At 44.6% G+C, this 13,871-nt stretch overlaps 1 protein-coding gene across 7 annotated transcripts in view; it reads right to left on the bottom strand.

Moving 5' to 3' along the window:
- Positions 1-5,667: 5,667 nt before the first annotated feature.
- The window catches only part of Hsf2 (heat shock transcription factor 2), a gene marked incomplete at its 5' end in the record, with an annotated part of 19,222 nt that continues 11,018 nt past the window's right edge, over positions 5,668-13,871 (bottom strand). For 2 of the 7 annotated variants that reach the window (XM_013516603.1, XM_013516604.1), the window contains 3 exon segments: positions 5,668-6,897; positions 7,227-7,323; positions 10,033-10,086. In XM_013516603.1, the coding sequence (XP_013372057.1) occupies positions 6,602-6,897; positions 7,227-7,323; positions 10,033-10,086 (447 nt within the window). 7 annotated transcript variants of the gene reach the window in all.

Raw genomic sequence — 13,871 nt, 5'->3', positions numbered from 1 at the left:
AATGGATCGTTGTCCACGAAGTATTCCTGGGGTTTTGATTGGGATTGTATTCCATCTACGGATCACACCGGGAAGAACTCACATTCGCCACTATCCAGTCCTCTGTTTACCTGGGGAACATGTCCTCTCCCTTTGTTAGGCTCTTCATTTGATTCATCAGTTTGTGCTTTCCTTCAGGTACATCTTCTGCTTGTTTTATTTTGGAGGTGCTAATGTAAATGATGCTGGTTTACATTGCAAATCCCAGTTGTTCGCTCCTGTTAGGGAAGAAACTTGCTTTTGCCTATTAACCATGTAGTATTCTGTAACCTTGCTGTAACGTCGTACAAGTTCCAGAAATAGTTTAGCAGTTCTGTTGTGTTATGTAGAGAGATGACTGAGTCATCTGCTAAGGGGACTTTCTTCTTCCAGTCAGTGCTTACGCCCTTTATTTCCTTTTTGACCTTACTGCCTTAGCTGTGATGATGGAAAGCAACAGCGCAAGGGGACGTTCTTCACCTTTATCTTGATCTGGTGGAAAAGCTTCTAATTTCTCATCAGTAAGTGTTTTGCTGTAGGCTTTCTGTTGTCAATAACAGTATTAAGCTGAAAAAGTTCCTGTCCCTTGCCAACGGTTTTTGTTTTGTTTTTGTTTTAGCAGGAATGGGTTTAGATTTTGCAAAAACCTTTTCCTCCATCTATTGATACGGTCATGGGTTCTATTGTTCTTTAGCCTCCTGATGATACTGATTTTCAGATGTTGAGCTGAAAATGCAGTGTTGTATTTGAAATGTTGAACTGAAATCTTTACATACTGGGAACAAATCTCTGTCCTGTGTACAGTTTTTATATGTTGTTGGACTCAATTCAACATTTAATTGTTAATATTCTGCATCTATGTTCATGAGAGGTTGTGGTCTGTGGTTGTCATGTGGTATTTTCTTGTGGTTCTGGTATGGTGATGCTGACCTCATTGAATTAGGAAGTATCATCTGCCTTTACTGTGGATGAGACTAGAGGATTGGCGTAGATTCTTCCTTCAGTGTTTGCTAGAGTCTGTGTGAAGTCAAATGGGAACTGGTGTTTTGTTTAATTATTGGTTGTTTTTAAAGATACAGGCCTATCTAGTTGACAGATTATCTTTCAAAAACTTGGTTCCTTTTGCCGGGTGAGCACATTTGTGGGCATCTGCTTGTTCATCGTTTGCCTTTATTATTCCCATAGTGTCCATGGGATCTGAAGCCAACCCCTCATTCACGTCTGGCATTAGTCATTTGTGTCTGTCTCTCTTAGCTGTCAGGAGGGTTTGCAAAGATCGGTTTTTAGTTTCATTGATTTTGTTTCCAGTTTCTTTGGTTTCTGCTCTATTTGTTTTGGATTTAGTTTCCTTTTCTGGTTTTCTAGGCTGGCAGCTTGGACCATTCTTAGATGTGCATTTAATGCTGTAAAAGTTCTCCATGTGAACTGCTTTCACTATACCCCACTGATTTTGATGAATTCATTTACTTAAAAGTTCTTTTAAAATTTGGGGGTGGGGGTATTTTATTCAGGTTATTGAGAAATGTGTTGCTTAATGTCTTTTTGAGTTTTTTTTCCTATTTTTTTTCCCCACCGGTTTGTAGCTAATTCCATTTTGAGAGCAGATGCTGATTTTTACCTGTTTAAATCTGCTAAGATATATTTTATGTCCCAGAATATCCTGTATCTAGGTGAATGTTCTGTGCAAACTTGAACATGTACCATTACCGGATGAAATCGTGTATGTCGGTGAGATCTAGGTGTGTACGTATGTGTGGTATGTATTAGGTGTGTATGCAGTTAAATCTAGTCAGTCAGTGCTGGTGTTGAGTTCAACGTCCTTAATGATGTCTGCTGGATGTCTCCCGTTTCTGTAGAGGAATGAAGTCCCCAACTAGAATACTGACTTATTTCTATTTCTGCCTGCAGATGTTAGTTTTTGCCTTACGTATTGATACTTTTCTTCGGTAGGTACAGGTGAGAATGGTTATGTTTCTGGACAGTGGACCCTCTGTCATTATGTAGTACCTGATGGAAACCTGGATCTATAGTCTGCTCTCAGAAATTCATGTAGGTACTCTTCCTTTGATTGGTTGTTAGCCTAGTGTATTTGTCTCCCTTCACTCAAAGTGGGTTTCTTGTAAACATAGTTGGGTCCTTTTTTCACTGTACTCTGACCATCTCTTTTAATTGGTACATTTAGCTCACTGACACTCAAAGTTGTTACTGATAAGTATGTACATTATTACTGTTTACTTGTGGTCTTCGTTCTATTTTTGTCTTCCTTTTCTTTTTGTCAATGTAATTGGGCTTTTTATTTTGACAGAATCTTGCTGTACAGTTCAGGCTGACTTTGAACTGTCCATGTAGCCCAGCCTGGTCTCAAACTTCTGTGATTTTCCTGCCTTAGTTGCCTCAGTGCTGGGATTACAGGCATGCGCCATCATGCCCGGCCTTATTTAGCCATCTTACAGGATTCTGTTTTCCCCTTTTTTAAACTTTAATAGTTGTCCTAAATTTGCAACCTTACATCCAATTAAACCCCGTTCTCAAACAACACATACCTCACAAGTAATGAGAGTGCTGCGTCCCTCGGTCCTTGTGTCTTCGCGTTCGCTTCACTCCTATGTGTAAACACATGTAAACACGGGTGTGTTGTTGCTCCCACATGAAGTTCACCTGGTCACACTAGTGGGAACGCACTGGGAAAATACTACCTCTGGAGTTTCCTGCAGGGAAAACGTTTACTGGTAAAATTTAGCAGTTACAGGATTATGCATGCTGTATTGTTTGCGTAATACATTTGTAGAAAATCCACTTTTCTACCTTTACATGTATTCTTCACAATATCTAATAAAGTTCAGCTACACTTGTAAAACTCATCTTACTCTAGTTATTTGTGTTTTCTTTATATCTTGCATTAGATTTTCAGTACTTTCCTCTGGTAAACTGGATTTTTAGAAGAAACCTCATCCCATATTAAATCCCATTTTCATCCCTCATGTGCACTAGAAGCTGATTTGCTTGACTAGAATTTCAAAACTAGGTCTCATCCTCGTAACTGTTACTCCTTCTGTCCAGAGACAGGGGTGCCCCTCTTACCACTAGATCTGACCAAGGCACGTTGGAAAAACTTGCTGCCCCATAGGTGGACATTTAAAAATACTGTTGAGAAACAGAATGACAGAGTTAAAAAAAATTTCGCTTTCAACAAAATTAAAAGGTGATCTGACTGAGTCAACTGCTGGTAACAGCATAAAAATAACCTCAGTACAGTTTTAAAGAACTGAGGAACACCTCTGAAACAAAATACCCTGCTGTATCATCAACTTGTATTAGTGATGAAATTTCTTACAAATAAAGTTGATGCTCAGTACCTACCCTTCCTATAAAATCTAAAGACCTGTTTATGCCACTAAAAGTTGTAAACTCTGACCAATTTTTACTTTTTATATTTAAAAGGCCATCAAAATTTAAGACTGTATTAGTGAACACGAAACACTGACAAATCAACCTCAGGTAACGTGGAGGCAGACATAACTCAGTGCGCCCCTCCTGTGTCCAGGACTGACGGGCACCTGGCCAATGAACTGACTCAAGCAGCCAGGTTCACCCTCCCCAGTGCACCCTTGAAAGCTGCACACTGCTTGCATTAACGTGCTCAGCAATGAGGCCTTGATTCTGTCTTGCCGCCAGGCAACTGATGTGAATTTATTGGATCCAGCGAGCTTGTGCTTGCCTGTCCCACAGGGGGACTTGTACCACCTCTCAAGGGGTCTTTGATTACCGTAATTCAAAGGCTTTGGTCTAGCAGACCTGACGTCATACTACAGGTCCTTAAGGAAAACCTTACAATGGTAAAAGAATGGTAATACAGCTAAATTTGTGGTACAGCAGTTGTAAATGCGTTTTCTACACACCAGCAGTGGGTATTTGTAAACTGTGTTCAAATTTAGGGAATGAGTTACTGACAAACTACTCATGATTATACATTTTTTATTTTAGTGAAATTATTGTAATTTTAATTAGTATGAATGATACTAAGTTTTATATTTAGGAAGCAATTCCAATTCAGGCAATTAATTTGGCCCATTCATAAGACTTTTTCTTAATTAGTACAAAGACCAGTAAGAGTGATTAGCTCCATTTACCACCAGTGGTACGAGCTGCGCACCGGGATGAGCCGGCGGTGGCTCAAGCCGCCTGCATTGTGTACCTAGGTCCACGTGAGGGTTTTCTTTGCAAAGTGAGATCTCAATGCTAAATGCACAACAAAAACCACTTTAAGATTCATTCCTTAACCACTTGAATCAGTGCGAATACTGAAAATTAAGGTAATAAAAACCTTCCTTTACATTTGAAAAAAGTCTTTTTGACAGTATTAGCAAGCATGTGTCCTGAAATGTAACTAGTATTAGTTTGATCATTCTTATTTTTTCTGTCCATACTTGTGTACGTGTGGGTCTCTGGCTTATTCTCACACGCATAGACACACACAATCGCACATGGTTGGTGGAACACATATTCATACTACTAATTTTTGATATGTGGTAGAGGTCAGGTATGGGCATTATGAGGGACTGCAAATACACAAAAGGGAAAGATTATGAGGCGAGTATGAGAACGTGCTAAGCCAGTCAGGACTGTGTGTGTGTGTGTGTGTGTGTGTGTGTGAAGGCAAGGGTCACAACACACCAACGTGCTACACATCTTTTCTCCTATGCAGCTAGTTATCCCACTGCACAGATGGAAAAACACCTTGCTGACAGGAAGAGGAAATGGCATGGCCACTAGCTAAAGTTTTTACCACAGACAAGGTATACTCACACTGACGATCATCTGTGTTTAAATATAGATGGGTTTTTTAAACACCTAGAAAGCTCATTTTTGGGGGGGCAGGGGGGGTTTAGAGGACTAGGCCCAAATCAACGTGTAACTTACGAAAGCTGGATGATTCTTTGGGGGAAATTGCATTATCAAATCATCAGTATTTTGATTCCTTTAGATACATTTTTAAAAGTACACGACTACTGTATGTTAAAATAGCAATAGTTTTTCAGAGTTGTTAAGAGAGCTTTAGAGCTCCAAAATGCCCTCAAGAAAATGAACCTTATTCTACAGTGAGAAAGGGGAAGGAAACAAAAGGTATTTTGCACTTCCTCTCCCGTTCTGCGCTGTCCTTACCCTAACAAGCTTTAGGAAAATGACTTCTTTAGCTCGTGCTGAAATCCAGGGCGCCAAGGTATAAAAAGTCGCTCAGAGCCCACTGTTCCTAGGTCAACACCTAAAATATTCAGCCTCTGTGCTGGGCCTTACTTTTTGTTTTGTGGGGCTGAAGCTTGAACCCGGGGCCTTGTCAGACTAGCTCTTCCTTCAAATCTTAACACCACAGAAGGAAAATTCTGACACCGAGAGAAAGAGAGACTCAAGACTGAACCAGAAGGCTGCCCTGGGCTCCTTCAGCAGCTCTGCAGCAGTGCTTGAGCACTAACTAACCGCACTGCTTCCAGTGCGGGCCTAAAGGTGGTTTCAGGTGACGGCACCTAGCCGTAAGGCTCTGCAGTTCTTCTGGTCCACTGCTCCAGTGCCGGGAGGGGAGTTAATTATTTCTCCCACTCCTCTGTTCGCAGCATCCTGCAACACTGCTCTTACTTGCAACAACGAGAGGCGTGGTTCTCCCAGGTCTTTATTATAAACACAGAAAGCAAGCCAGCATGGTCTTTCAACAAAGCACAACTTTAAAATACATGAAATTTAGAACCATTCTCCCACTGCTGCACCACACAGCCCGTTCTTTCAGATGAGGCACGAAGACCTTGGTGTGACTCACATCTCGACAATAACGGACAAGAGACAGCTTAAAGCCACTTTCTTCCTAAGAGAAGGAAAACCTGATTTGTGTGGTACCACCTCCAAAGAAGACATGTTAACGAACACAAGTACTCAATATTCATTGTATTTATTTTACTAAATAGTATGGTTCAAAAAAACACAAACCAGAAACTTCCACTTAAAATGAGTCCACCTCCATGGCTGGGCTGACCCCACGCCGGCCCACACTGGGCTGCGCACGGAGCTGGGGCGGCAGCCAGGGAGCACCGTCAGCGCCGCCTTTCCTGCGACCGCAGGTGAGCTTCTCCGGATGGAGACAAAGCAGAGTTTTACAAGATACAGGCACTTTATGTTCCCAGTTTTCAAAAGAAGCCAAGGGGAAATATTTAATAAAGGTAACAAACAGACAAAGCTTAAAGAAATCCATTAGTTCAGTGACTTACACTTGAATGGACAGCATGGAACAAGTGAAACAGAAGTTTAACTCGGTCAGTGGTCACACTGAAAGGAAACCCAAATTACCACGACTGGAGAAGTGGCGTTCCAACTGAAAGCCGCGCCAGCGGTGCGCATGAGGCCCCGTGCCGGGCAGCTGAGTGACACCTGAAAGCTCTGCAGAACGTGCGGAGAGAAAGCAGGGCGGTGCTTTCACCCCACAGTGTCCGATTAGAACAAAACAAAGCAACTTACAAAAAAGTACCGAACGATACTTTAAAATAAATAGTTCATCATTCTGATGAATATATACACGTTGAGTCCGCGTCCTGGGGGTTTAACTATCTAAAAGTGGCATATCACTATCCAGGGGCGCAGGAGCCAGCTCACATAAATAGAATAGGGTGGCCTCGCTGGCTTCCGCCTCAGTCAATGGCTCCAAGCGCACCAGCTTGCTTTGGGTTGGCTCTGGGTCCAGGCTGCTTTCCAGGAGCTCGTCCACCTCTATGGGCTTCTCCGCAGAGGACACAGCTTCTGCCGATGCTGTCGTGCTCCCCGGCTCCACGGCGGACGCGGGGTTCCCGTCGAGGAAGGCCAGCAGGGGAAAGGCCGTATACTGGATGAGCTGCTTGTCTGCAAAGACAGCACACACTTAACACGGCTGGCCAGGGCCATGCGCTCCCTCCAGGCACAAGGTTATTAAATCACAAAGCACAGAAGCCAGGCTTTTACTTGATAATTAAGAAAGGTAGTTCACTCAGACTGCCCAGTCTAAAGAGGAAAAAATGACTTCTCAACCACGACCTTACTCACTCCATTTTCCCTCTCTGATAGAACCTCGAGACACTTAAGCACAGAGGCAAACCAGGGTACTCTGTGATCAAACTGCTCAGTACCACCAGGCCTTCTTTGGCGGTCTGTAGTTTTCAGTCTGAAAACAAACCTACCAAAAGCCGTAGTACCTCTGTATCTACCTGGTTTGGACTTCAGTTTTCTTCCTTCTTCAGAAACGGGTTGAACAACATTATTCTTGGTAGCTTCCAGTCCTTTATTCTCAGACTGGAAGAAAAAAATGTAAAAATACTGGTTTCATGTACTGTACGGCTCAGAAAAGTACTAGAAAATTAAAACTGACACAATACACAAACACTGATACGCTACCTGAAATACGCGGGAAAGGGAAACACCAGGAACACGGAGCACACAGAAATGAGAGCACAGGCGCCAAGACTGGGTCAGAGAATTGTGTGCTCGGAGGGATTAAGGAAAGAGCCCGACCCGAGAGGACAGGAGTTGGGAAGGGGGCGCGGGTATGCACACAGACAAAATGTGTCAAGGGTAAAGCACGGGAATGGATCAAAGACAGATGGTTTCAAATGCTGAGAGATAATTAGCTCCTTAAACAATTAAAGTCATTTCAAACAGCTCGGATTAAAAATGTGTCACACATTTCTCCTCGCTCATAAACATGTGGAGCAGCTCAGCAGGACATCCTTAGACCAGCCCTGCACTTGCAAGTCTCAGGCTGAGGTGGTGACTCTTCTCTTCTGTGGCTCTTTTAAATTGTCTTTGTCACTTAAATGGACTGTTTAACCACCGTCTTTTCTCCTTACATCTGACTGTGATAAGGAAATTATAATCTTTTCAGTGATCTTCAAATCGAGGTGCTGAGGTTCACAACTTTTTCTGAATAACTTAATCCTAGATTTCTGTAAGCTGGTTAATAACATGATGAAACAAACATCTACATAAAAAGTCCTAAAAGCCCCTTAATATTCATTATAAAATGAAATAGTGTAAGTTCCTAGGATTCAGAAAGAAGACCCAAAATAAAGAGAAATGATTAAATCTTCCCAGAAGTTTACATTACAGTATTTCATCATTTAGCATTCACAATAAATACATAAACATAATGTAAGAACACGTTTATATACTCCCTAGAATAGGTATTTTCTAAGAATAACACTTGTTTTCTAAAACATGAAAACCAGCATGACAAATGGTGAAAATTCTCATCATAGTGGCCACTCGGCCAGCCACACCAAGGAGAGGGACCCTCGTCAGGAAAACCTTTTCACCTATGCCCTATCTTCCTCAGCATGAACAATTCAATGAGGCAGAAGATCTGATTACTTGAAAACACTGATCTAAATTCAAAACTATAATAAACGTTGCTCTCCAATGTAATTTTTTCATAGCAACATAGACTATGCAATTTGATACTTAACTATTTCTAAAAACTGTATTCACACTATTGACTTTTAAAGGAAGACAATCCGAAAACAAAGACTCACTGTCGAGCAATAAGTAAACAATAAGCACATTCACTAGAGTAATACATGATATATAGGTCTATTCAGTTTAAGGTGTATGACTTGGTAACGCTCAAAGATGAAAATATGAATTACAACAGCTGAACTTACCAACAGAATCTTACACTATAAACATCAGTGAACAATGATCTACATGCCAAATTCAGCGTGCTGCCTGCTTGTACACAAGTTTTATTAGAACAGAACTACAAATTAATTAATTAACTAACTGTATTTTTGTGACTGGAGCAGGGCTTTGCAATGAGGTTCCCCAGCCCTTTTCATTTCTCTTGTGAGGCACGGTCCCACTAGGTCGCTGAGCTGTCCAGGCTAGGCTCTAGCAGTGCTGGAATTACGGGTGCATGTCACAGGCACAGGGTACGCCGTCTTTCCTGAACTGTCTGTAACTCCCTCTGCATTGCAACTGAGGTGCTGAGTAGTCAGGACAAAGACAACAGAGCCTACAAAACCAGAAACACGGGGGCTGGGGATTTAGCTCAGCGGCAAAAGCGCCTGCCTGGCAAGCGCAAGGTTGTGAGTTCGGTTCCCGGTACCGGAGAAAAACCACAAAAAAAAAACCAAAAAAAAAAAAAACAAAAAAACAAAACCAGAAACACTACTTGGCCTAAGCATGCCAACTCTGATATGAATCCCTCCAATACTGAATGCATAACCACTTCCTGATTCATACATTCTTCAAGCTCTAACTTAGCCAGGCTGTCACTGTGAAAATGTAGAAAATCTAGTCAGGCTATCTCCTCACAAGTAACAATGAAACTATTTATCCCCATCACTGTAATTATTCATATTTGTTTGACATGTGCTCACTCTTAAATTATATAGAACAGGAATCAAGTAAAATGGACTTCATATTTTTAAATTCACACTTGATTTGAGTTGCATGAAAAATAAGGGCTGCTAAAAACTTCGAGGGAAGGGAGCACACACCTAGTCAAGACAGCAAGCTGTGCTCCTCCGCACCTGCGGACCACTCCCCACTTCCCGAATGCTCCTTGCATCCCAGTTAGGAGTCCCTTGCACTTAGTATATATTCCTAAGTTTTTAATGCATGCTAATGCAGTGGTGAAACTTAACATAAGTAGCAATAAATTTTCAATTAAAGCTAAAGTTTAGAGGACAAGTAAGAATATGGAACGCAGCACATAAAACATGAAGAAATCCTTTTTATCACTGATTTCAATGGTATCCAAACAGGGCAAGATTTGGTGACCTCTGATTCATACTGAGTTCATCTCCATGCGCAGCAGAGCTCTGCAATGATCTGCCCCGAAACCACGCTTAACATCTCACCTCCCATTTTACTGTCTTGTTCACGCATACAGGATGAGCATAGGAAATGCTTTTGCACCCGGGAGGACACTGCTCTCTACTTACTAGAAGCTTTTTCAGATTTTTATAGCTATGGGTCCTGACAGCAACATGAATTAAAACTTACTTTTGTATTATTGATGTAATCTGTGGGATTCATCTGCACAGAACTAGTGAAAAGCTGAAAGACCAAACAAGAAAGATGATAAGTTTAAAAAATACTTTAAAAGACTTGTGTGTTCAAAGTTTTTATACAACCATGTGAGCGAAGAGCTCTAACTCCTGCACTAGAACTCTCCACACAGGCAAACGGGTTCAGAAGAGAAATGTGGGAAAGAAAGGGAGAACGAAACAAAAGCAGCGCAGGCAGCCGCACGCAAGAAGGCTCTCACGCACCGAGCTTCTCTTCAAACGTGGGGGCAAACCCCTGCGATTCGGAACCTCGGCTTTCCCGAATTCCCTCCTCCTCCATCTTACTTCACTCAGCGTCACGACCTTTAACCTTTCTCTCCCTAAATGCCTCTGGCTTTCTGTGGCACCGAGGCCGCCTGAGTACCGGGTCCTGACCCTGAACGCTCACCCAGCAACTGCTCACTAGCTGACCCACTTACAAAACCTGCGCTGTCTGGCACCTGCTGTCCCCACCAAGCGAGCCCTTGGGCAGCAAGACAGAGCTCTTTGGTTCTTCTTAACCTCGCCCACCGTGGGAAGTCCTGCGTGTTAAGATCACTACTCTGCACTCCGGCTGGTTTACGGGAAACTGTCCTTTCAGTCAAGGCTTCAAACCAGTCATCCCATGGGGATTCCCTGCACATCCGGGAAGTAACTAACACCATGACAGAAACACTATCCCTGAGCTCCAGGAGAGCTTTCAGTCTGGAAGACAAGACCAATGCCAAAGAGCCCACACACTCAGGTATGACCAGCAGGGCAAGGAAGGACGGTGCGACTCAGAGGTGCCAGGAACTCGAAGACCGAGGAGGAGGAAAGCAGGCAGAGACACACTCACGATGGAAGCGGAGAGGGCCTGTGCTACGCCTCGGTCCCTCAAGGACGGCGCGGACTTGGAGGTGACGACGCCCTGGCAACTACAAAGAAGGTACGCATGTCTGAGCGATGGTAAGGCTAGCCCCAACGACACAGAAGTCCTTAGCTGACAGCGGTTACACACATGCGTTCAAAGCAGGGCAGGGCCGGCTGCTGAGGGCTGCTCCCACCTCCCGGCCCTAAGCCACGCGAACCACCTGAGGAGACGTGGTCACTCAGTGAAAGGCGCACAGGCCACGGGGACACTCTTCCTCCCTGCTCGCGACGCTGGCCCCTCCTCAAGGCTCCATCAAGCGCCTGTAACAGTGGTCTCAGAACCACCGCTGCCTGCTCTGTGCTTTTTACTTCCTTCCTCTTCATCTCGCCTGCTGCTCCTGAGCGGGCACAGAGCTCAGAGCCCGGAAGCAGACGGCACACGACTGCTCACCTCTGCGTCCCTGGCCTGGCAGGACTTCCGAGACCTGACCGGACGCTGCTCTCCTGAGGCGGACACCCAAGAAGGTCAGCATGGTGCCCTCACCTGTCTTCCTCAGCCGCCTCCTTGCCAAGCCAGGGTCCCTCTCCCACGTTCCCAGCAGGCACACGCTGCAAAATCAAAGCTAGACGGCAGGCGAGGGACAGATGCAGCTGCTGGAGTCCAGAGGCCAAGCCCTCCGGCTGACTGCACCGTGGGTCACCCAGCAGAGCTCTACAGACTGGCCACACATCGCCAGTGTACTCAGCCTATCTCTGCCATCTCTTTAGTTTATGAAAATACAGCATGATTCTAGGATAAATAACTAGGGTCCTGGATGAGAAAGTAACAGTGAAATACAAAGCCAGCAGGACCTGAGTGGATTTAACACACTACACAGGACTTAGGGAGCAATGAGACAGAAGCAATCAGGTAATCCAGGGTAACTCTCCTGAGCAAGTAGAAAGAAGTCTGGAAGCACTGCAGGAGAAAGCGGGGAAGCTGTAAGCGAGCTCGTCTGGGGAGTAAGGAAGCGAGGCACCAGCTGGGATACAGCTTAGTGGCACAGCACCTACCTGGCACGCATGAGGCCAGGAGTTTGATTCTCGGCACCAAAAAAAAGGAAGTTGGGCACTGAATGTAAGATGAGGCAAGATCTAACTAATGATCCCAAAGGCACGGAATCAGAATTCAAGCCCAGTCCACTTTTAAAGCTGATGAACTGGAGATCAGCATGGCAGAACAATCCTACCTGCCCAAATCTCTTCACAGAGGAAGAGCAGAAAGAGAGGTAGGAAAAAGAGGGTAAAACCATGGGTGCCTTGGGGAGTAACCACAAACAGAAGACAGAGGGAAACAGCGAAGCTCCTGAGAAGGACAGAATGGTTAGGGAGAGCACAAGTAAAGAAGGAGATCACCTCAAATAAAAAAGAGTTCTGGGATAGAACATTCAACGACGTCACAGCACAGTTAGCACCAGTCCTCGTTATTCTTACTTCTTGTAACAGCCCTTCGTACTACGCATCAGCTACACTTACTAAGTGGAGAAACTCAGAGTAGCTAACTTCCCAGATTAATAACACAGCTTCTCAGTAATCCAAAGAAGCCAATGAACAGACCAGACCTGATTTCACAACGAACCTCCTCCATTCTTCTACTATCATAGCGCAGTAGACTGGTTAGGGAAAACCAAAAAGGACGGGAAAGAACTACTCAGCCCACTTATTACGAGAAACTCAGGTAGCGCTCGGTTATACAGAAGCAATGCAAGGTTTCAGAAGGCACTGCGTAAAAATGATGTAAGAAACAGAGCCACTCATTTCTAAAGTTTTGTAGTGATGGAACAAAGAGAAGCAGACCGCTAAGTCAAAATGCTTGTTTTTAAGATAGGGAAGATCTGTACCTAGGAAAATAAAGGAAAAATAAGCAAGAGGACAGGTATACGAACTGGTCTACAGGGGAAGCACTTCCTCTAAGAAGAAACAAAAGAGACCGAGAGCAGACACACAGCTCAGCGGACTAAGGCCTGTGAGTGCTTCTCTCTGAGGAGGCACTGAGGACAAGCTCGTATGGTCAGTGCTCAGGCTGAGTTAGGTGGTTTAGCCGAAGGCCGCAAGGATCTGCAGTGGCCAGAACGAGGGCAGTTTCTTTCAGTCTTGTGACCTAGGAAGGGCTGCTGTAACAGGCCCTGGTTTCTGAATGGAGACATGACTGACAGAATCAACAACGGCCGGCAAGGGTGAATACAAGAAGTAGAGCATCATGAGGAAGCTCAATTCACTCAGGTGGTGACACCAGCCGGTGTAGGAAGCCAAGCTTCAAAGGAAGGGATGCTTCTCAGAAGGTGCTGCTGAGGTGGCGGGGTGACAACCCAGGCAACACGCGAGAGACGGATGGGAAGTGGAGACGGACGCCGCTAAGCTACTGCACTGGAGAGAAAGCTGACGACTGAGGGAGAACTAATGCTCCCACCTTGCTCAGAGCTCTGCAAGGGTCTTCCACAGGGACAGAGCGGTAGTGAAGGAGAAAACCCAGAAAGAGCAAAAAGCTCCTCAGAAGAAAGACTTTTCACAAGACAAAATGGGGCGGTGAGGGTGCAGCTCAGTGGCACAGTGCCTGCTTGGCAAGCTTGAGGCAATGGGTTCGATTCCTGGTACAAAAAAAAAAATCAGAGAAAATGAAAATGGAAGAGAACAAGGTTCACCTGAGTATCACAAGGCCACGTGGAAGGCTGCAAGAGAGGAAGGATGAACAGGACAAAGGGAGAAGAAAATCAGAATAGCAGCTAACACTAGCAATGGCAGATGAGGATTCACACCCACAGCACACCAGGGCCGGGAGCACAGACAGGAGGAGGAGTCACACCCACAGCACACCAGGGTCAGGAGCACAGACGGGAGGAGGAGTCACACCCACACCACACCGGGCCGGGAGCACAGACGGGAGGAGGAGTCACACCCACACCA

Source organism: Chinchilla lanigera, unplaced genomic scaffold (assembly GCF_000276665.1).
Source record: "Chinchilla lanigera isolate Chin_1 unplaced genomic scaffold, ChiLan1.0 scaffold00035, whole genome shotgun sequence".
Lineage (NCBI taxonomy): Eukaryota > Metazoa > Chordata > Mammalia > Rodentia > Chinchillidae > Chinchilla > Chinchilla lanigera.
This window is presented reverse-complemented; position numbering and strand designations above follow the sequence as displayed.